The 24,543-nt window shown below is 41.4% G+C and overlaps 1 protein-coding gene across 1 annotated transcript; it reads right to left on the minus strand.

Annotated features, from left to right (window-relative positions):
- Positions 1-96: 96 nt before the first annotated feature.
- tmem266 (transmembrane protein 266) lies at positions 97-24,514 on the minus strand. Its single transcript, XM_026365029.1, has 12 exons — positions 23,182-24,514; positions 22,642-23,083; positions 20,574-20,679; positions 14,844-15,032; positions 6,515-6,669; positions 5,347-5,420; positions 4,453-4,509; positions 4,183-4,321; positions 3,717-3,832; positions 3,097-3,289; positions 1,848-1,910; positions 97-1,757 (listed from the first exon to the last, which is right to left on the minus strand). Exons 3-12 carry the CDS (start codon positions 20,585-20,587, stop codon positions 1,120-1,122), a joined length of 1,638 nt encoding a protein of 545 aa, XP_026220814.1. The 5' UTR covers positions 20,588-20,679; positions 22,642-23,083; positions 23,182-24,514; the 3' UTR covers positions 97-1,119.
- Positions 24,515-24,543: the final 29 nt, after the last annotated feature.

Below are 24,543 nucleotides of genomic sequence, written 5' to 3' on the forward strand. Positions count from 1 at the left end.
TTAAATGACAACTAAAATCACGTTTTCTTATTTTGCCACGTTTCCCTTTTATTGGGTTCATTCAGCAAATCCCTCCTGCCAAAATCAAGATAGAAAATGCCTGTTGACAGTAAATTAACTTGATTAGTTTACAGTATTTGACTAGCAAATCTTAAAGGTTCATGCTATATTTTTCTTTCCAAGATTTTGTCTTAGCTTCACTTTGAGTCCCTCACTATGTTTGGCTGTGATATGATGATACAGCCCACCCTGCAATATTTACACCTGTTACAAACATGAAAAAGGTACTATTTTAGGTAGTATTTTAGACTCGAATGATATAAAATCTATCATGTGCAGGTAGATTTTTTTTATATATATATATATAATTTTCGAGCATGAGGGACATGCTGCAAACTCTCAGTAAACACTGACTCACCTGGATTTAGTCAGCTTTCAGTCATGGCACCTGGATAAAAACCCCAGTCAAAATGTTTCCTCACTCTTTCCAATTACAGAATTGAGATAAAAATGTCAACATTGCTGATATAGAAAGATAAAGATTATAAAGAAGTGAAACTGATCCAATGTACCCTGCATCAGTCCATGAAAGAGGACTGTTCTTTGTGAGTTGGAGACATTAGACTGACTTCCAAAGCTTTATAGCTTCGGGGAACTGATTAAGTCTGTTGCTGTCACCATCAGTCCAGCATCTCCAATTCCTACAAAGTGTATCAGAGGAACTAAGCCCCCAGCACCATCCCGTCACTGATGTCACTTCCTAGAAATCAAACCACAGCATATCAAAAGCCCGAATTTCTGCACAGACTAGCTATCTGAACATTCTGGGCTAAAGCCCTGTTGCTGGTTTCTTCTGGTAAAATTTTCATAAAACTCAAAAGTTCTTTAAAATGTCAATTCCTGATAAGTGGTGCCTGATAACATGTATGTCTCCTTAAGTTTACCATGCATTTTGTTTATGCTGCTCTGGCAGGTTCATCCTCTCAGTTCCAACAGTACAGAGAGGATGACACAAAGTGTATGTGCCACTGACTCCCAACAACAGAGGAGTTTAGTAGAGTGTTAATTTTTGCAGTTGATTTGTAGAGCGAGTCTTGTGAAGTTCCACGTCTGGCAGTCTTATGTCTCTGACAGACGGTTGACTGGGGCGTCTACTGGCTCCATCATCCTGTACTTCTCCTCTAGAAGAGGCTCATTGCCCTGAAGATGGATGAGCGGCTTGGAGTGGAGCCCGACTCGGCTCTCCTGATTTCTCTTGTTGTAGATGTTGACCCTGTGCTCGAGCTCTGGGCTGGTTTTGGTGGAGCCTGCTGGGCTCGGGGGTTTAAGGTTGACAGGGTCCAGGCCCTTCTGGGTGAGACAGGATTCCTCGGACAGAGAAGAGAGCAGCTCCTGCACCACGGCGCTGGGACTCCCTCGTGGCTGAGTGCCCAGCGCAAGCGGGCTGCTGTAAGGTGGAGGGTAGCAACGTTGGTCACTGTAATCTGTGGAGGTGGAAGCCTCGCGCACAGTGGAGCTGCAGTCTGTGGTAGAGCCCAGCGTGTGGCTGCTGATGCTGTGCTGGCGGGCGCTGAAACTAGTACGGGACACTGTGGTTGTGGAGGCCTCACTGACTGAGCTGCCAGTCCGCTGCAAGCGACTGGATGGTACTGCGTCAGCACTCACCAAAGAGGAGGGAAGCTGGCTGGGGTTGTTGGGTAAGTGCACATCAATGGCTGCTGTGGTTATGATGCGTGCAGGATCTGGGATCCCCATATCTACGAGATGACACACAGCATACATGGTAAAACTTCATGGTGCCACAGGGGCTGTATGACAGAATGCAGCAGGATCTTACTGATGCTCACCACTGCTTGGCTCACTGTAGTACTGACTGATGTAGTTGTTCATGTCATCCTGGCCATGATGATCTGAAGAGGTTAAAGACAAATAATGCAATTTGTGCATTATCAAAACAGACAAACAATAAATCCAATGTGAACATGTTAGCTAATCCAAGGTAGTAATCAAAAGCTTAACAGAGAGACTAGTATAGCAGTAACAATAGCCTATATTTGCCAGTATTTAAACTGTCTTCCTGTGGGTACTCATAAGTGCAGGCTACTGTTTAAACACAAATGCCAGTAAAGTAAAATGGATATAATAATAATAATAATAATAATAATAATAATAATAATAATACACATTACTTTTACAATAATAAAAAAAGAAAAAGAACAAGTATTGCAGATGAAGAAATTAGTTTCAAAACAAAAGTTTTTGTTTTGCTTGTTAAATTATTCAATTGATTTTTGTTTTATCTCTTAATGAATTCATCAACAGATCGTTTTAGCACTAACAGTCTGTGGATGTGTATTCACCACAGAGGACAACACAAGTATTTTCACAGGTCTTAAATCAGACCAAGTGCTTCTCTTCAGTGCTTTTCAAGGTCCAAGAGGACTCTTGGAAAGCTTATATTCATTTATGTTTGGGCTTGACATATTCATGTTATGAATGTCCCAAGACAGGCCGCTCATTGTTGGGCCTAAAATGTGACAGGGATTATCTCCAGATGATCAATACCACATGAGCATAGGAGGCGCAGGCTTAAATACAAGGATGTCTGCCATACATCTGGCTCAGACACACGGCATGTCGCACTATGATTTATAGCTCTGATAAAGGAAAAGCCTCAGTGTTCTGAGACCTGACAGCGCTTTGTTGCTTTAAGTCCTGTAAGTTATGACCTGTCACTGTTTAAAAGGTTTATAGTCCATCTAGGTGTGGCACCAGAATTCTGATGTGGATTGTGAGATGAATGATTATAAGAAGAGGACACTAACATTGTCTGAGATGCCCCCTATCAGCACATCGTCTGACCCTGCAACACTGAGAATGGAGCAAGTGTACAGCCTGTTTATTTAATTTGTTTAAAGCATTAATGTGCTAATTGACTTGATGAATTATTTCTCAAAACCTGCAGCCTTCAAGCCAACTTCTTTTGACATCTAATGTGCCACTTGCACATCAATGCATTGAACATCTATCTCCCTTAGTTCACAGAGGTATTTGATAGCCTGTAATCCAAAGGAGGTGGGTGTGCCAGACAGTTACCTGTATGCCTTCCAGGCTCCCTAGTTTTAGCTGGTCCATGATGCTCAGAGGCCCCAGGGGCCAGTCCGTCTACCTCCTGGAAACTGTTGTTCTGTTTACCCCACATGTGGTGGATCTGCATGGCTGCTTCTCGCTCAGCTACCAGATCCAGGTCTTGTTGGGCCAGGTGGGCCCTCAGCTGCCTGATTTCAAACTAAGAGGAAAGAGGCACAAATAGGAAGACACTTTTAATTTCCTTCAAAGTAAAAACACACAGACATTTTAGGACTTTTAATACTAACAACATAATGTACATTTTGTATATTCTTGCAAATTTAACAGTTTTTTCCGTGGTCCTATCATAGATTAACTTTGCAGTACATTGTGCTATTGCATATTAACTTTCTTAAAAACAGCATTATTATTAATTTCTGAAGTAGTCAACAAGCTTTGGGATAATGTGTAGTGCCAACTATGTAAAATCCTCAAGACTGCTCAAAGAGAGAGAGCGGGATAATGTTTTAGCCTGAGTACAGGTTTTTTTCTTTCGTAGCACATTGGTTCCCTCTGCTGGTTACTTGCAGAAAACTAAAGCTGTAGATTAAGTAAATAAGAGATAAGAGACAGATAAGATGACATACGGCCTGTTCCTGGCAGATCTGGGTGAGACGGTCAAGCTGTTCATCCCTCACCACCTTGGCCTTCTCATACTGCTGGATCTCCAGCTCCATCTCAACCTTCACTTGCAGCACATAGGCTAGAACAACATGGTTTATTAAAATCACTTTGCCCGTCCAACCTTTTAATGTGCGAACATGACAGTTTACACTTGCTTAGAACATGCACAACCACAAGAGGGAGCAATATTGTTAAAATAAAGCATTTATGTTACTAAATAAATGCTCTGTACGCACACATGATGCCCTGTCATTATTCTTGGTGAAGAACAATGAAAAGACAGGAACCTCGAGATTGAATGTAGCAGAGCTACGTTCTATAAATAGATCCTGCTCTGCTGAGGGCACACTGCAGGATCTATCTCCCTGACCTGACAATAATAAAGGACAGGACACCGGGTGCATCCAGCCCAAACTCTCTCAGCCTCACCATCAATGATCCTCTTGACCCTCCAGATACGCAGTGTGATGATGAGACCGATGGCATCCCAGGGGCTGCTGGGGCCGTTGGCCACTGTGGAGGCCACCATGGGGGCCAGAGAGAGGACAATGACAGCTCCATCAAACACCTGAAAATACACACACCCACATCAGATTACTATTGTGTCGGTAGTTTCTACAGTTGAGGAATGACATTGAGTGAATGACACTGCAGTGTAAGGGGCCCGAGTCACAACTAATGGGACCCATGGGAGCTTACCTCTACTTTGTTTTCTATGTAATCCCATATCCCCAACACCACGATCCTGAACACCGTCTGAGGCAAAGAGCAGGTTATGCACAGGATAAATGAAACGAAACAAGGACAGCTAAATAGAGAGAGACTCTGTGGTAAAGACAGAGTATATAAGGTAGTTATTTCCAATAATACATTTGACAGTCCCCGCACATGGCATTTGCAGCTGTGAGTCAGATTTCTTTCTCTTTTCTCTCCCTCTACTGGTAATTCGTCAATGACATCATATTCATACACGTTACAGGTGGGATTTGCATTTCACCTGAACAACAGAAACACAGCATTCAGTTTTTTTTTTGCTGACGCAATGTTGGCTGCAGAGGGCAAACAATTTTCTCCCTCTCTCTCTCTCTCTGTTCCTTAACAATCCCTTAACACCCATCCACAATTCAGAGGTTCAAGGTTGCACTAAAAAAGCAATATCCCTGCTGCTTCTGTGAAGCACTGAGGAATGGCTTTTGTTGATAAGTAAAAATCCAGCTACAAACACGCTACAGTGGGATGGTCAAATGTAGGGAACTAAGACAAATGTAGCTGGCTGTATAGAAAATGGTAATCAATAGAGTACACCTGAAGCCTTGGAATTATTTAAAACTGGTGGCACAGAAAGGACTCCTCCTGCATTTTAAAGTGTTTGTGCTACGGATCAATTGAATCACCCGAGAGGGAACAAGTGTTCCATCTTTAATCCATCTAGTGTGATTTCAGTTAGCTCACGCTGTAACAGAGAGAAATGGTCATTTCAGCGTTGTTAACATTATAATAAGTCTGTCAGTTTACTTTGATGGCCCCACCTACTGCACAACATAGCAATAATCAGCAGCCTGCTGCATCAGTTGTGAGACAGTTGTCACTCACCTCAGTGAAGAACACAGAGAGGATTGCCAGGCTGATCCAGTGGATGATGCTGGCAAACTGGAATGCATTGTTAACTGTGAGGATCAAACAGAATAACTGGTCATTCTCTTATTGATATACTACACTGTAGTTTAAGTGACATGCTGTGTAACTTTGAAGTGTACTAAAGTAGTTAAATGCACAAGCAACAGTATCATAATTGTGAATTCACCACATCCTACAGAGATGCCTACACATGCATATGCCTGTATCGTTTCGTCTATTCATCAGGCTAATTGTGAACAACTTCAAGCGGCACTCAGCTATCAGCTCAGGCATTTTTCTTGATGCGCCCTCCCCCAGTGTGTCTTTGTTTGCTGTGTTCAGTGATCTATCATCTATCAATCCATTCATCTTCCTCCAGTTGTCCCCACACTCATCCACCAGCCAACTCTGTGTTGCCTGATTTCTTTGTCTGCCAATGTCCCTTCAGCCATTTGTCTTACTTTTCCCACTCTCATCAGTCAGTCAGTCAGTCCCAGAGGAACAGGAAAGACCTGAATGCATTTGGATACTGCTGAAGCAACACAGCCACGAGTCTTCCTCACTCAGCTTTCTGACATCAAACAGGTCACAAACCCTGACCTTCCTAGGATAGATAAGAACGGGTGCACCAGGCCAGATGATGTAGATAAAAGTGATGCCGGGGTCGTTCGATCACCTGACATATTCTGTGTACTGTGGAATACTAATGGGATGGTTTCATCCCTAGTCCATGACACTGGGACTGCTGACACAGACTTGAATAGTATAAGAGTAATACGTTATTAGAATACATGAATGTGTAATATATGTGCTGATAAGTGTATAAAGAATAATAATCACAATGTTTCATTTATCAGCTATTAAATAATGTGTATGTTTGAGTTTTATATTACATTAAACACACAGTTTTAGTTTTGTACATTAACATATATTTCAAGTCAAATATATTGCAAAAGCTAATTTTATGAGCCTGGTTAATTTATTGGTCTAGCTTTGATAAATAAAATGCGTTACAGTATAGTCATAGTGCATTAAACTGTTACTGTTACCAGTTATGTTGCTTTGATAACATAAAAGTCACTTGTCAGAAAGGTTGGTGAAAGGTTAAGACTCTCAGCAGATGCACATTGTGTCTAGTACTCACACTGCAATAGCTTGGTGTCTATGAGCAGCTCCAGTGTCAGCAGCAACACCACCAGGATGACACAGGCCACCAGGAAACAGTTAAAGCCGGCCGACAGCAGACAGACCTGCCACAGTGCTGCCCTTCTCCCACAGCATGGCTTCAGGCAGTTGGACCTGAGTGGGGAGCAGAAGGGATGAGGAAGAAGGGAGGAAGGCTATTAGGAGAGCTATGTGCAAAGATAAACGGTGGGTCTTGTTGTAGTACAGACTGCAGTCAGCCAACCAGCCGAGCTGCAAGGTCAAATGATTATACAGTAACATGATGTACATTAAGATACAAAATGGTGAGGTGGATTCAGCCTTGACTTTGCTCCTTCTTCAATTTTGTCGGTGTTCTTCTAAATATTTTTTCAGCAGATGGCACTATTCTACACACAAATTATACAAATGCAGAGCATGCCTGCTGAAATTAACTCTTAAAGGTACAAATTCAAGCTCTGAGTTGAAATAAAAGTACAAAGTAACTGCGTGCATGAATCCATGTGTGCCACTACTTCTTTTTTCCACATTTCCTCATCTCTTAAAACCAGCCGTCCTTTACTTTTCTGCCTTCCTCTTGCAGCCTTCCTTTTAAGCCATTATTATCAGGCAGTGTAGTCTACCTACTACAGCTTGTCCCTATTTTTGGAAACAGATTACATGACATCTGTTGCAAACCACATTCAAACATTAAAAAGTTTGTTTTTGTCTCATCAGATCATGCTTGTATCCCGTAAGAGCTGACTCAGTGTGTATAGTGTGAAACTCAGTAAAGCGTAGTTCTGAAGTGATTAGAGTCTCCTGCACTTAATTCTCCTCCTTGCTGCTTCACTGGCTGACAGGTCGGCTCTCGGAGTAAAACGGACACGCTAACAAACCTGGCTGCTACTTAGTTCACTTGCACTCCTCTTGTTTGAGTTCTGCATCTGGCTGTCTGGCCTGATCTCGTCTTACTGGCATGAGTAGCTCTCCTGGCATGACAGCAGGGCTGCATGTGTACCATCTGGAGGGTTTAGTTGCACACAGCCAAAAAGATGATTGCTTAACTATGACCACCACAATGTTTGTACCCTCATACCTGCATGCCTGACTAGTTGTTGAGACAGAAGGGATGATAGAGAAATCTGGATCATTCATAATTCCTGACCTAGAATCAGGGTGTTATAGTGTATGTGCCGTCGATCCTGTTAGTGGGTTACCTGCTACTTCTTTATGTATCATCCCCCACATTGCTATATATTTTTTATTAGTTTTGAGTGTGCTGGTACTCCTGGTGTGCTTGTTCCTTGTCCAGGTTCATTGTGTCTGAAGATCTGTGGAAGGCCTACCTTAAATCATCCTCCAAAATCTTCCAATCACAGTCTGTGACTGACTGAGACTCCTCAGAGATTTATGGTCAATAAGTAATGACAAATCTCCAGGAGGCACCCAGGAATTTCCCTTCCTCTCACAGCTTTGCATTACACACACACACTCACACTACTCAGCTGTGGTTTCAGAAAGTCAGACACAAAATGCAAGATGTATGTGTGTCTATGTGTGTGTGTGGGGTTACTGTCCCTACTCAGGGTCAACACCGGGAAAGGCAGTGTGTGCCTTCAAAAATAGCAGCTATCCATTGTCAGCCCCTCAACCTCCAAGGTTGGGAAGCTATGGGCAACGTCTGTCAGGGGATAAGAGAGGATGCAATTTCTACTTTCTTCTTGATTCACCTCAGAATGAATGAGGCAACCAGTGAGAGAGATGCAGCTGGTTCAAAGGCTTTCTGACCCATTCGACAGTGACGTAGAGTCTAGGAGGAAGGGGGAGTTTTTTAACAACAACTCCATGTTTTCTATTAAACCTATCTCTCAGTAGAGCTATAACTAATGACTTGTTTAGTGAAGACATTGTTAGATAACAGTGAAAGGTTCTTACCATGAACACATAACATGAGTGGCAGCTCAAAACCCAAAGATTTTTAGCTCCCTCACATCAGAAAACCAGGAAATCTTATTGTTTGAAAAACAACAACAACAACAACAACAAAAAGAAAACAGTTAACAAAGGTGAATTGTAATCACCCAAAGTCCCCATTAAAAAAAATAAATCTTTAGTTGAACTTGGGGATCAGAGGAGGGGTTGAAACCACAGCATCAATGCTCTTCCTGATACTAACTGGTGCTCTCTTTACCAACCCTCTGTACCAGCACATGTGAAATGATTAGGAGCTCAACACCTAGGGTGACAAAGAGGTGGTGGAGAGTAATACTGTAGCATCATTAGCAGATACCATGAAGACTTTTCTCAGCGCTGAGCTGTTCCCAAAGAACAATGTCAATCCCCATGTGCCAGCGGAGGACAAGAAAAGTAAACATTTACGTAATGATGCTTTTAACACACAATCACGGGACATTTCTGGACTATTAGCGAGCAGCACACGCTCCAAGAGACGCCTCACTTACCTGCAGGATTGAAAAGCATGATTTAACTTGTGCTGTGTAGAATCATAATTCATTCAGACCTCTCCCACCAGCAAGGCAGAAAAAGGTATTAATTTAATAAACCTGTAAAGAAAAAACATGTCTGGAAGCAGAGTAAATGGCAGTGATGGATTACTTCAAGCTCGGAAACTTAATTTTAGGGAAATCACTTTAAACACCAAATGCTGAGGACCTGAAGTATTTATGAGGACACGAGGCTGCTTCAGTGGTGGAATGAGCCAATCGTCTCCCATCGTCATGGCAGGTTCGGATCAAATAGTTGGTCATGCATGCATGTGGCCTTCCGCAGACAATCCATCACACACACTATTAAAAACACTAAGGAGGAAATTAGACTTTCGGGGTGGCCTGTGCTGTGGACTGGGGGTAACAGAGAAGATGCTCTGCTGTGGCTCATTCATACAGACAGGACAGAGCTTTGGCTCCAGCCCAAGCTAAGTAACTCTCACTAATGTATATAGGGAGCCTATCACAAGGAGCATCTCTTTCATTATACTGTCTCTTGTAATTGAGACCGGATAAAATACAATGTAAACTCATTAGGTGCAAGTTAAATGGCAATTAAATCGGAGAGGTGGTGCTCTGTTTGCGAGTTAAAAGATGGAGTAAGGGAGTGTGGGCAAGGGCTGCAAAGGGGAAAATTAAACCAAATTCATTCAGAACTAATGAGTCTCAAAGACTCTGTCAACTCTGTCAACTGAGATACTGACGCATACGCACACAAGTGAACAACTGGCGACAATAACCCCTCCCACAGAATGTTTCCAAAGCTAAGCTTAAAATAGTTTTGCTCTGAATGACTTGCACTGCTGCGCCATTGCTTTAAATAAATTGTTGGAATTTTTGATTGATGTCTTGACTGCACATTTACATCAGAGTGTCTTTGTTCTGTGGAAAACTCGGCACATTAGGTTACACACCTGTGACATCTCACCTAATTACATTTGCTTTCAAAACCACTAACCATACTCAGTAAGTGATTCTGTTTAAATAAAAAGTAGAGACTCAGTAAAGGTAGAGAAAAATAAACTTTTATATTGTGTTGCAAAAGAGCCATGTTTCACAGAGTTTTCATGTCAGCTTAGTCTTAGTCTATTTAGGTTAAAGTTTGCTGAATAATGGTTGTTGTTAATTGAAGCCCTGTTGTAAATATGAGTTGGGAGCAGTTCAATCACTTTTCCCTTCTTAGATTTATTCTATATGCACAACTGAACTCACACAAAAACATGTAAACTGTGTCTTATTTTTATATAGATAATGATTTTTGACTGACAGACATCTCATGAATATCTTACACCATCAGAGACAACATGAACACTGGATGGACATTGTTTCACTTGAGTTCCTTCTTTGAGGATGTAAGGGTCAATGTCAGATAGTACTTCTGCAACATTCCTCCTCTCAGCTTCTGTCTTTCTACACTGATAACTACATAGCCCCGTGCCTCCTCCAGTATAAACGTCAACCAATTCACACCAATTTGCTGAACGCAGCAGGCTCAGGCAGGGGAAAATGGACTACGACTGTGCGCCTGCAGGCTACCAAACAGCAGATTTTGGAGCATTTCATCCTATCCAGACTGTTCATGTTCTATGTTACACTGGTTCCTTAACTTTCTTTACACACTTGAGGAGCAGTTTTTTAAAATCCTCAACGTATGTGAAAAAGCATGGGGGGTGAGGCCTCCACCTACAGCTCATAAAAATCAAGATGCCAACAAAACAACTGGATACATTCTCTCCTGTGCAACCACTGCTGAGGCATCACAGTGTGTTTAATCACGGACAAAAAAAAAAAAAAGGGAAAGAGGCCCTGCAAGAGGAAAACCTGCTAAGCAAAAAATATGCTGAATAAAGTGAAGTTATCATAGGTAATCAATTGTACATTTTAGAGCTTCCATGTCTCAGCGCTATTAATCTCGTACACTGTCATGCCTGGGGATTTCATCTTTTGCTGTAAATTAGCAAATCAAATCAAAAGGGCTAAGCAATTATGGGTGCCATAAAATAAGTTTAAGCTTCAGCCACGTGCATGTATCTCATCTGGTTAGTAAGTCAACATATTTTAAGTTGTTCCATGAACCTTTCCACTTGTTTCCAAATCTGTCATCTCTTCAATCCTTGCATCCTACACCATGGTACAACATAGCAGCAGGGACTTAAAGCTGGTCTTAGCCAAAGGAATGGGCCACAGATACTAGGCAAATGAAGATGGATGGGGCTCCATGTGCAGAGCAGCAGACAAGCTGTCCCTGATAAATGGGTTTTCACCAGGACACTTGATCTTTCTCGCTCTCAGTCTAAAAAGCAATATTACACTTTGCATGTCTGTGAATATGAATGAACCCTCAAACCCTGCACTCAAATGTCATCTATTGTGTTGCACATGGTGCGAGGCAAGAGAGCCAATTTGATAGAGAGGACTGTTCCTCTGTGTGTTTGATATAGAGCAGGGGGGGTGGGGCGGTGGGGTCCTGTTCTTTCTAGACATTCATCAACACAGTACAGGTATAGTATGGCTTTGATTCCAAAGCCTTGTGAAATATTGCTGCTGCCAAGATTCATACTAGAGTCTGGCAAGGTCCTTCAGAGCTATATTCTACAGCTTAGCTTTTTTCTAATTATGTTATCTTCCTTCAACCTTGGGCATTATCCACCTAGGTTTGGCTACATTCATGTAGACATACTGCTGTGTGAACGCAGTGAATGAAAAGTAGTTAGAGAATGTTATTTCATTGGGGAGGTCTGAACTAATGTGATGAGTCTAAGGTGGCATGAGCATTTCAAATATTATCTAATGTCCCAAACTACTATTCAACGTGGACAGATTTGACAGTCATCAAACAGAGTCATTTCTTAGTGAGCTGTAGCCAGCAGCTTTGTGAATGAAACAGTGGAGGAGCGTCATTGGCTTCATTTCCCCCTTCATGCTTCTCTTTATCCCCCCCCCCCCACCTCATCTCTCCTCCAGTCCAAAGTGACAGGTTGACCCATGTGGACCATCTGCCATTGTTGCAGTGCCTCACACCTCTGAGTCTTGCCCCTGGAGATCAACAGCGTATGTCACTCCTGCTGTGAGCAGCACATCTAGGGATGATAACCCAGTGCAGGATGTGAAACCTAGGGTCCAGAAGTGAGGCTAGGTAGAAATCAGGCTCCTATAGTACTAAGAAGTAGTAAAACTAGAAAGTAGCAGAAACTCTAAATACACTAGCTTGCAGGTGCATCATTGTTAAAACCAATAATGTAATTAAGTTTTACTATAATATCATCTGAAGAAACATAACCTCAGTATCTTAAATGATTGTAGATAGATGGTGATAATGAAACTCATCTGAAACAAAATGATATGTAGGCAAATTAACATAATCTTTATATAAGCTACCAAATGCTTGATAGCATTATTTAATGAAAATACGAAGAAAAGAAAAATCTGTAGTAATGTGTGTGTACAAATGTTTCTGTAGACCAAAAGGTGAATGTGAAATCAAAAACACCCCTATCTTGGACTTTCCAACAAGTTCTGGGGAAGATGTCACTGCCAAGATCTATTAATAATTCCAACCAGCCCACTACGGCACAGAATCCGCAAGTACTGTGTGTCCCCCTTATAGTCTGCAAGAACATCCACCTCCTATATACTGTAATCGCCCACGTCTCCTGTTAAAGAGCCACGAGAAGCTGCCATGCAAGACTAAATGCACAGCCCTGGTGTGTATTCTTCTACTCTTTTTATTTTACTCAGCAACATGGATCAAAACAAAAACCAAGGCCTCATTTAGGCTAAATTCATTCTTTTCCCCACCCATGACCACTGGTAAATTAACATCAAATTTCCAAAACCTAAAATAGAGAGATGAGAGTGCACCTGCTCATGGACCTATCACCACAAGATATACAATACACATCATTAAAACATAAAACATCTCAGGAATGTAGGTCAGCTAGAGAAAACATACTGTCCTGCTAAACACCAAAAGCAAAGCAATACCAGTAGTGAGGAAGTGAAAGTGGTTGACATTTTTGTGCACAATCCTTTGCGTAGTGCTAAAATTACCCTACAGTTTGTGGGAGTTTCTATCATTTATGTAGTTCAATAAACAAGAGAAATATTTTACTGAGCTGATAGAGCAGCACAGAGCTCTCAATTCATTCACATTAGGGCCTTTGATAGTCTCGATTCAATTAAAATCTGACAGCATACAACACATCCCACCTTTGCATCATTCCTCTAATGTTACACACATGACTCACAAAGGCAACGAGAACCTGTGACAACAAGCCAGCTTTGTTGATTTTTTTTTTTTTTTCAAAGAGCAGTTCCAAATAACCAGTGTGTGTATGAAACTGCGATGACAGGTATGTCCTGGAACGCCTGTGACCTGAAAATCTGGAATTCCAATTTAAAAGCTGACTGAATGTGCTGTAAAACACACGCTGGTGACAGATCGCACACTGTTTTCAATGGTCTGCTGAATACTTTGAAGCTTCTTTGATGCTTTTTAATCACAATGGACGATCCCTTTTTTTGAAAAAGAAATACATTTACATTGTTGATTTGGTAAATGCCCATGACCACTGGCATTGTATGACTTTTCCACTGTGCAATGCCAAATCCCACGCGGCCATGGTGTGATGTGGTAACATATGAGAGTGCCCACTGCTGGGCTACCAGATCTTGCCCTCTGTTGTGACATTGCTATGTGTGCACTTTCTTTCCCTTTGTTAGCAAGAGAGCATGGAAAGATATGAGTTAGGATGAGAGAGTGGGTGTTTGGGAACCCATCTGTCCCTGCCCTCTGTTCCGCAGAGCCATCAGCTTGGACCGGGCCAGACCAGGCAAAGCCCAGTCGAACACACTCAGCAGACCCACCAGGGCTTGGATGGCGAAATGCCGAATGCTCTAATTAAGCTTATGCTGTTTGTCGACTTTCTCTGCATGGATGCCAGCATAGCAGCATGCCAAAGGGTTGTGAGTCACGCTTCCTGAGTGGAGAGCCATGGACACTTGCTACAGGGGTGCTCTGGGAGGGGTGTGTCCTGTCCTGAGAGTACTTGGCCTGCAGCCTGGCGATATGGTGATAAGAAAACAACACAAACGCAGGACATGCATGGCACATGGAAAGCAACAGCACCACCGCAGGGCTCTGACATTTCAGGACAGCTACTGTATAGTGCTAACAACACTCTTTGTTTTCAGCCAGAAATCGACTTTATGAACAGAAACCAATCTGGGAGTGAGAAATTGCCGTGTCATTGAGCTGAAATTAACACATCAGTAGAGTCATTGTCCATTTAACATGGTGACACTAATACATTCATTGCCAAATATCCTTGACTCCTGGACTCTAATATAAAATGAGGGTGATTCAATACGCCAGGTGCTATTACCGTGTGCAATAACAAGCAATGGAGATATTCACGGCAGAGCTTTTTTCTGCTGGGGTAGATTATAGATTGTAGTAATTGCAATTCTGCCTTAATTATGGATGTAGCACTTTCACGGAGCAGGCACAGACAATGCCTCAGACACCATTTCTAGAATCTGGTGGCAAACATCTATCAATATGTAATTACATTATGGGCTTTTTGGTATACAAATTAAACTTTCACTGATAATCACAACTAATTTGTTTCTAGCTTCCTCAAAATGTGGGATCTTTGACATACAAAGAATGACCTTCAGAGCTTGTGTTTCTACGCGACCACATTCAGGTTGCCGTTTCAGTGCAGCCAAACCAGCCATGACTGCTTATTTAAAAACAGATATTTATTTCATTATTTACACACTACAAGCGAGAGGATGTGAGAATTTCTGGGAACGTACCCTTCTCTGTTGTCCTCTTCATCTGGGTTTGAGATGAGCTGGGATCCAGCGAGGGATATGTCCAGTGCAGCCAAAGGCAAATCTCTGTAGGTGAAGCTGACCAGCTGGACAGGGCCTACACATTGATTGTCCTCCTCCACCTGCTGGGAGATCACCTCCAACTCTGAGGCTCCAGCCTGGGGAGCAGCCCTAAGACACATATACCACAATCAGAACATTATACAGTGTGGATGTTTGAGCACAGCAACTTAAATTTGTATCCGTAGGTCATCACCTTTGCAGGGGTGTGAGGTTTATAGCAAAAATTGCATGAGTTCGAGGTTGCATGAAAGTGTGCTGTTTATCTGAATTAGCCGATGCACCTACGAGAAAAAGGTGCCAAATAGCAGAGGGTGATAATAACTACTGGGACTCTGCCTAATTTTGATGAATGAAAACACAAACGTGGTGTGAAATTCCTTGTTTCCAGTCTCAACAAGGACACACTTACCTGGCAAGCGCTGACTAGCTGATCTACATTTATGCATTGATGTAAGTCTCAAACCACAACACAAATTTGCATCCCACATGAAGAAATATTAAGTTTATTGGTGAAACAACATATATACCAGCTTTAACTACAAATTTTTACTTTTATTTTATTCCAGCTGATGACTTTCCCTTTGGAAATAATGAGTTGGTCAGCCACTGTTTTCCATTCATTACTACAGACTAAAAATAAAAACTAGAAACGTCTTTTTCATTTATTAGCCCAGTTGCATTTATTAGAACAATCATGTATGCTCAATTGCTCTCAATTTGCAGATAAGTGCTTAAATTTGCATAATCACCCAATAACATCAGTTGAAAAAATGGGAGGGAGAGTAAGTGTACAATGAGACCTTACTGTTACCTAATTGACAGAATGCTAATATGAGTGTAAATTGGTATAAAAATTATGGTTATTTAAGGGAATGGTTAGTCCAAAACATACACAGCTAAAGCTAAAGTCATATAACAGAACAATAAATATGATAAATGGCACTGATTTGCAAAAAGAAAAAAAAAAAAAACTGCATTTTTTTTTTTCATCCAATGTATTTTCAGGGAGTTTAGCTATATTTGGCAGAACCAGACAAAGCCATTAGTCACATTATCTGCCAATGAGATCCTAAAATTCAAATGTGTTCTGTCCTGTGTGATCCTTCAAGCTCGGCCAATGGCAGACAAGGAGAAGTCACCCTGGAACAGAAGCCTCACGCAGCCTGGCAGCTGTCCCAGAGCAGCCAGTGTGGAGCCATCAATAACTCCAGTGCTTAACAGTTGAGGAAGGCATCGATTACAAGACACAGGGAACAAAAGTCACTGGGTAGGTGAATTCTACAACCTCTGTGCTAGAGGTGAAACTAAGTGGGAGAAAACTGTTACAAGAAAATCACTGAGCAGACCCACTTTCTTACTAAATGATAAGGAAGCATGCAGGTATGTTCTTCTTTTCTCTTGCTGAGACTCACTCGATGGGTCATTTTGGTATTCTCACTGGAAACCTTCATGTCTTTTCATTGCACAACAGGACTACAAAACCCACACATCTATTATTCTACCTCCTCGCCACATAAACTCTTTTGCTTCTTTTAAACATCTTCTCTTTTTGTTGTGCTTGAGTCCTGGTACATGTGTTGTTTTGTTGGAAGGTGAAATTTCCATATATTTACACAAAACACGGATGCGCATCCCAGTGTGATCTGTGGACTTGGCACCTCCGACCAACTGCAACAAGGACACTAATAAGTCATGACAGACACAAACTGTTTAGTGCATCAAAATCACATTTCCAGACAATCACAGAGTAGGCCAGCAGCTATTATGTACAGAGCCCAGTGGAGTGGCTAGTTGCCATCCTGGGGAGGGAGTGGAGGCTTCACGTCTCAACACTCTGCTCCCTTCAACGGTGCAGGAAAGGACTGCCAGCAGCATGCTAAAGGCTGGGGTCTTTTCAGAGGCGATATTAGCAAACGCCACAGTGAAGCAAAAAGGTTAACATGGAGCATGCATGGCTGTGGGGTTAAACTAAGAGCCAAGTCTTACCAAGAAACCCGAAAGGTATATATTCGAAATGATAGTGTGGTATTATTTTACATTTTATTGTCCTTAATGCCATACTTCCATTACTTACTAAATTACATTATAATATTGATCACTACAATGAAACTTTCTTTGATATGAATCTATTCAGGGCAGATGTGACAGTAATTATACAGTTCCAATACAAAATGAGGAAATGTAACTGATAATTCAGATTATAAGGTATTGTTGAAAGGCAGTATGTTTTTAGAAAATGTTTAATATGTGTATATGTATATGTATATTTGAATCCTGTAGTTTTCAAACTTAATATTTCCAGGTGGTCCATTTTCCCTGCCAGGGATTGGCTCCTTCAGTAAAACAGCAGGCCACAGTCAGCATTTTTACATACACATTTATCACCATGTCATGATCAATAGATATATAGAAACATCAGCTTACTACTAACTCATTGCATAACCAATACAGTGCTCATTGTCACCTTAAATACACAGCTAAGACATTAGGTGATCAGGTTTAGATGGTTTCATCATTATTATTCTAAATAAAGTGACTCATTTACATTCATTGGCATTCCCCACTAACATATTTTTTCCAAATACATACAGAGCCCCTTTTTTCACTTTGACATTTTCAATATGAACATCCTCTTGGCGAGACTCACGGACTCCATAGATCTGGAGTTTTAAATTATTCTCACTAGTAATCTATTCTAGCTTCAGTTTTCCACTGCCCTCTGTGAGAACACCTCTGAAGTTCAATTCTGCTGAATTGACACAAGCTAAAACTAATTTATATGTTTTTCCTCTGAAAACTACCATTTATGCACATAATGGAGGTTGAAAATCTGACAAAAGAAATATCTGAAGTGACCATGTTTATTTCAAGGGTTGTTGCTGTCGTCAATGCATCTATGCATCTATTTATAACAATAAAATAAGACTAAAACTCGTTAGGACTATGACAGACAAAGCTGTTTTTTATGTCTGTGTATCTGAAATGTCTTAGAAATGAGTTCAAGTTGTATTATTTTGTATTTCATTTGGCCATATGGACTAACATCTGAGAAACGTTTGAGATGACTGACATCTGCACCCAATTTCTTTCTGTTCTGTACTGACAGATAATCAAGAGGCAGTTATAGCTGAGTGGGCTTTACTTCCAGACCGGCTCTGAAACTGTAGCTGACATATCCTATAGCACAGCACTCAGCCCCTTAACACTAGGGGTGTGTGCGCAAGAGTCAACTTACCATGGATAAATAACAGAATAATGATATGAAGTACACTCAGACTGCTTATGACTGATATATTGCTATGCAATTCCCCTGCAGAACAACACAACTGATCAAACAGAGAATAATGGCTAAAGCTATTTTCTCAAGGTGATAAAGGGTGAGATTTATGCCTGTCACTTTATATTTTGAATCACCTCCTCGGAACAATATATTGCCTGCTTCTGTCAGTTCTGTGCTGTTTAAAGTGCTGTCTCAGCATGATCTGGTGGTTTGCAGAGGGCACTGGCAGCAGCAGCCCTGACACGAGCTCCTCACACAATGGAACATCAGTAATATCAGCTCTATTAGCAACAGTTGTCCTTTTGAGGTCCAGGGGGACATTATAGCAGTTGACATCAATGAAGAATGATATAACTGTTTATAGAGAAAATGATACAGATTTGAATCGATATTTCAACCATATTGTCTCAGCAAGCCGGCAGAGAAGAGGAACCTTCAGACAAGATTTCCTCTGCAGACATGTCAACAGCAGCAGCAGATTGATCTACAAAGAAAGGTGTCAGTGTCTACTATAAAAAAACAACAACTTTAATATCTTTTCAACGGCACTCAGTCCATTCATTTCTATGTTTATTTGTTGATTTGAAAGGAACATATGCAACTACACAATGCTATACACAGTTAACTGATATTGTGTATATTTGCAGCCCTTATCATTGGTTAGTCTTTTAAAAACTGAACATGTAACTATGACACAATAACCACATACACCACAGTGAAGGAACATGTGATAGAGATCATTTGTTGAGTAAAAATACATGATCAGACTAATTCTATAAACGGTATCATTAACTGGTCAAATCCAGCCATCCACTATCTTAGCTGCTTTTCATCTTAAAGGATGGAAAGGTGCTGGAGCCAATCTCAGCTGTCGTTGGGTAAGAGAAGGGACAGGTCGCCAGTCTATCAGCGGGCTGGCATACTGAGACACACAACTACTTACACCCACATTTACACCTGTGGGCAATTTAGAGTCACCATTTTAACCTGACTGCATGACTTTGGATGGTGGCACGGAGCCAAATGTGAACAACTGGCAAACTCCACACAGAAGAACAGAAAGGCAGAGGCGACAGAGCCACTATTCCACTGTGCAGACCGGTGAGTCAATGTAAAGTATTATTTAGATGTAATAACCTATGTTTACAAAAGATTTAAACTTTTTTTAATAATTATTTCACTGTCCACTATGGAAATACACTGCATGACATTCAGAACCTCTGGATTATAAACACAGACATTGAAAATTTTAACAAACACGATTTAAAAACCAGATTGATGAGTTAAACCTTCCTTAAACAGAACTGCTAATTAGCAGACTGGTGATTGGAAAGGGGGCTTCGTCATGAAGAGAAATTAAGAGCAGCCACACTCGATCATGTGACGCCGAGTCTAGATGAAGTAAATGTTAGCTGCAGTACATACAGTGTGTTGTTAGAAAATGAGTTCACTTTGTTACATTAAAGTTTGAAATAAAATGTGAAACTAAAATCCCTTTGAATTTGCCTCTCTATAACAAATGCAACAGAGCTAGAGAGAGACAGAGAGAGAGAGATGGGGATGGAGGTTAGGGGTGGGGGATTTACAGCATCAAGTCCAAGGGAGCAGGAGTGAAAATAACTCCAAAGACCTTTCTCTGCATGAGAGTTTCCCATCTGTCACTTGACAGAGAGTCACTGGCATTCAGCAGAATTAAATCAAGCCCTTGTACTACTAACCAGTCAACACATTCTCTATGCGATCTGGTTACAGATGCTGCAGCGAGATTCTAATTCAACACGACTGGACTTGGTAATCAACCACCAACAGTCCTAATCTTCTCAGGCCTGGTCTCAGCAGACTGGTTGAAAGCAGCATCCTGTGCCCGTAACCAAAGGATGCAGCTGACTGAACCCATTTTGCATTCACCCCTCACTCCACTCCACTCTACTCCACTCCACTCCACTCCACCTCCTCCCACTCCACTCCATTCCCTTTCTCCCTCTCTTTTCCCTTCTCTTAGCCCCAACTATGGCTGTCATCAGAATGCAGGGGCTGTCTTGAGGACCACACACAGAGTAATTATTAATAAGAGAAGATGACAAGTGAACATCCCCACTGAATGCTAAGAGATGCCAGCAGAGACTGGAGATGGCCAGCCCCCCTCTCACTATCAAAGATGCTGGACGCAGCCGAGCTCCACTTTCCCGTTGATCCCTGTTCAAAGTCATTCACAGGAGAGGCATGAGAATATGCAGCTCCCATTCTGCTAATCATATCTTACCCACGCCGAGGTGCCCTTTGCACAAGACTGCGTGTTCATAAATAGAGATTTAAGATTTCCCATTCTCTCAGACAAGGTTTCAAACAAGACTGGGTGTTATACTTACTGGGGGTGGCTCATGTTGAGGTCTTAGTGCAAATAGACATTCACCATAAAGGACCCCAAGTGTGAAATGTGATTTCACCACTGCAGAGACCTTGCTCCGAACACACCTAAAGAAAATACAAACAAACAATGTCAGCTCTGTACTACAAGAATAAATATGCAGCAAATCATGGGATGAAATCTGATTTCCTCAGGTACATCTTGGCCGGTCTGTAACAGCAACCAATAGACTTTATGGGATGATTTTTTTTCCAACTGTTGGCAAATAATGAACATTTAATCTCAATATCATGACTTATCTCTACACAGTTTAGTTGTATGACTTGCGTGCAGAATTATCACTACAGTATCTGTACTTGTGCTTTTCCTGTAGGCAACCTCTCCCAACTTTATAGCTTTAGCTATGCTCTGTTCAACTCTTATCCTGGGGAGTACTAAACTGTAATGGATTTTAAATCTCCTTTAATATACGCTCCGCTCTGTGAATCAGGGGCTGAGGAACATCACACCTCTTGCATAGCAAGTACAGCAGGATGCTAGCTCTTTGTGCCACAGGATAGAGAGCCATTGATGTTCATATCCGTTCCCTAAAAGCCCGCTTCAGCTGGTTTGCAGGGAACAGACATGACATGACCAGTCAGGGAAGTTACAAGCATATAATACACTTTAGCATGAAACATTACAAACTCTCAGTGTTGCAAAGTAAATTGCAACACTGAGATCAGCTGTCAACATTATTCAGATGTTATTGATATTTCTCGGATTGTGACACGTCGAGACAAAAATTGAAAACCTTCCGTCACATGAAGAGGGAAGGAGTTAGCATTCACACCTACAGCAGAGCAATATAGTAAAGCAGCAACAGATTTAAATCTACTCGGGATAAGTCAACCCAGGTCATTCAAGGGCTAAGAGTGATATTGTTTCAATGCAGCATCTCCAAAAATGTGGCATAATATAAGTCACAATATTTTATCCCGTCCATTCATTTTTCTCCAAGATCTTGTATTGATGATGGAAGAGTGGGACCGCTGCACAAAGTCTTCTCTAGCACATCTCAAAGATTCTCAATGGCATTAGAGTCTGGACTCTGTGGTGGCCAGTACATGTGTGAAAATGATATGTCATGCTACCTGAACCACTCTTTCACAATTTGAGCCCGATGAATCCTGACATTGTCATCTTGGAATTTGTCTGTGCCATCAGGGAAGAAAAAAAATCCATTGATGGAATAACCTGGTCATTCAGTATATTCAGGAAGTCAGCTGACCTCATTCTTTGGACACAATGTTACTGAACCTAGACCTGACCAACTGCAGCAACCCCAGATCATAACACTGCCCCCACAGGCTTGTATGGTAGACACTAGGTATGATGGGTGCATCACTTCACCTGCCTATCTTCTTACCCTGATTTGCCCATAACTCTGGAACAGGGTAAATCTAGACTCATCAGACCACATGACCTTCTATTGGATAGTTCTTAACCCAGCTTTAGTAGTTTCAACAATCTCCTTAAATATTTTCTTTGCTTGATGCATGTCAATAATTTCACCCTTCTGAAAGTGATTAACATCTTTTTTTAAGAAATGAGAAGCTACTCACTGCATCAGTTAGAGTTAAATAACTTGTTGGCAGCTAAAATATAATTACCCATGCAGTAATAGGAGGCTCTTACCTATTTGCTTAGTTACATCCAGGTGGTGACTTTTTTTTTTTTTTTTGGATGGCCAGTGTATTAGTATCGTATACTGTGAATCCGTCATCACTGGAGGTGGTAATCCACACAAAGGCAGCAATGTTTCACCAATGCATTCCACAAAACGAGCACTGTGGGTTATTTCTGTTCAGGCTTTTTGCATTTCACCTAATCAACATACATTTGCAATCATTTCCCACTAAGTCGTGGCTGCAAACACTTAATGGTGCTGTTAACATTTTACCACTGTGCGTCTTAAAGGCCACGCTGTCTCAACCTTGTTCGTGTTTAAACCAACACAAATACACAGCCCCCCTGCCTTGGGTAGGCTTTAAACACTGACTGGACAAGAAGCATAAAGACACACTAACCTCTTGCTTTTTCTAGCTCTCCATTGTGTAAAGTGTGGTCCTGACTCCTTTGCCCTCGCAGTGATGATGGTAATATCCTCCTCATCGCCGATGATGATGATGATGATGATGATCGGTGTGAGGGAAGCTCGGATCTTGCTGTGTGTAGGCTGCAAATTCCCTTAAATCTGCGTTGGCCAAGAACCCGTATCGCCTCTCAGAAGACAGCGCACGTCGAAAACACCTACTCTGGACCGAAAGCAGCATCCTTCAGCGGAGACGACGAGGCTGTCACCGATTCAGGAAGATAACGACATCTTAGGAGGGATGCATGATGTCTTTACAGGGCTTCCCCCACAATTACGCCAGGGACTCCATGTGCCCGATGATGGGAAGAGGTTCGAGAGCGGGAGCTGTCCAGGTGCTGAAGACGGGATTCCAGCTGCTCCAGATGTGTGACGAGCTGCGTCGTCAACGCGGAGGAAACCGGGTTACGTTTACAAGAACACATGCACACGCACACTGGAATAATAATAGTAATTTTAAAAGAAAATAGCATACATGTAATCTGTGTTCCCGATAACATGTGAAACCTGCAGATTTCCCTCTTTCTATGTCGCCGTGGAAGCGTCGACGTAGAAAATCACTCTAGCTTCACTTCATCTCTTGAGCGTCAGAGTTCATCGCGATAACAACCCACAAGCACGAACAGAAAAAAAGAAAAAAGACATTAAAAATATTCAGAAAAAAAAAAAAAAATCACCAACAACAGTCTCACAGCGACTTCAAGTGATGCTGTGGAGCTCAGTGTCGAGTCGACGATGGTTGAGTCTCTTCTGTTTAATTTTCCAAGCTGCAGCATCACTGGTATCCACAGAGAAGATTTGCTGAGATATGAGTGGTATTATAAGCTAAATGTGGCACAGGAATTAGCCTGGATGCAACATGTCTGTATTTTCATTGTTATTCAAACCATTTTTGTTGTGTAGCTATTGTGCTTTTTACAGTATAATGCTTACAGGTAACAAGTGGTAGGTTATTAATGGCTGGTTTTTCCCTAATGCTTTATAGATCATTGTGTGAGGTTTTCCAGGTCATAGGACATCCCACGTTTTATTAAGCCATGGAGATTGAATTTATAAATGTTATAGAGACAATATGTTTATATAATAATGCATAATTCCATTTTGCTCTGTCCTTTTCTCCAAGTGGTCAGCTCAAGCTGTGAGGTATAAATATCAAATGAAGGAATAACTATTTAAATTTCAAGAGAAATGTTTAAAGCAAAGGAAATCTATATGTCAGAACAGTCCATGGCGCTGAAGAGTTGAATCAACATCAATATCTTGAGTTTACTGAACTTATTCTATTAATTTCAATAAACTTACTTTTTAAAACTTAGAAAGCGACATGAACCTACTATCACTACTTCAACCTAAGTTCAGGTAATTTACATTTTCAAAGCAATGGGGGAACTTAGGTTATTATATTGAACAAGCTTTACATTATGTGGCCTTAAAAAATGTATTTAAAAATTCATTCAAATAGCCAGTCGATGAGTCGACTAACGGTTCTCAGCATTAAGCTGTAATAATTTGTTTAAAGGAAGTGGCGTGTTCTCATGTTCTGAAACTACAAAAAGTTCCCACAATTCCATTCATGCCTTCTTCGCATACCTATCATTCATTTGCCTCAAGCCAAACCCAGATACACAGCTCCCACCTGCGCAGGTGATTTTCCTTACCCATCCTCTGCACAATCTCATAAGGCAGCTAAAGCGTCAAGATAGTACGACACAGAAGAAGTACGACACAGAGTTCAAAGACGTTTTATACTCCTGGTAACCATTTGTGAATGACTCACACAGCAGCCAATGAAACTATTTATGTCACACTAACAAATTACCTGTAAGCTCTAGGTAGG

This window comes from Anabas testudineus, chromosome 6 (assembly GCF_900324465.2).
Source record: "Anabas testudineus chromosome 6, fAnaTes1.2, whole genome shotgun sequence".
Classification (NCBI taxonomy): domain Eukaryota; kingdom Metazoa; phylum Chordata; class Actinopteri; order Anabantiformes; family Anabantidae; genus Anabas; species Anabas testudineus.

Excerpts from the sequence above, each read along its gene's own strand:
- tmem266 (XM_026365029.1), bottom strand. Across the intron at positions 5,421-6,514 it reads AGACACCAAGCTATTGCAGT|TTAACAATGCATTCCAGTTT; the intron begins GTGAGTACTAGA and ends TGATCCTCACAG. Across the intron at positions 1,758-1,847 it reads CTACAGTGAGCCAAGCAGTG|ATATGGGGATCCCAGATCCT; the intron begins GTGAGCATCAGT and ends GTCATCTCGTAG.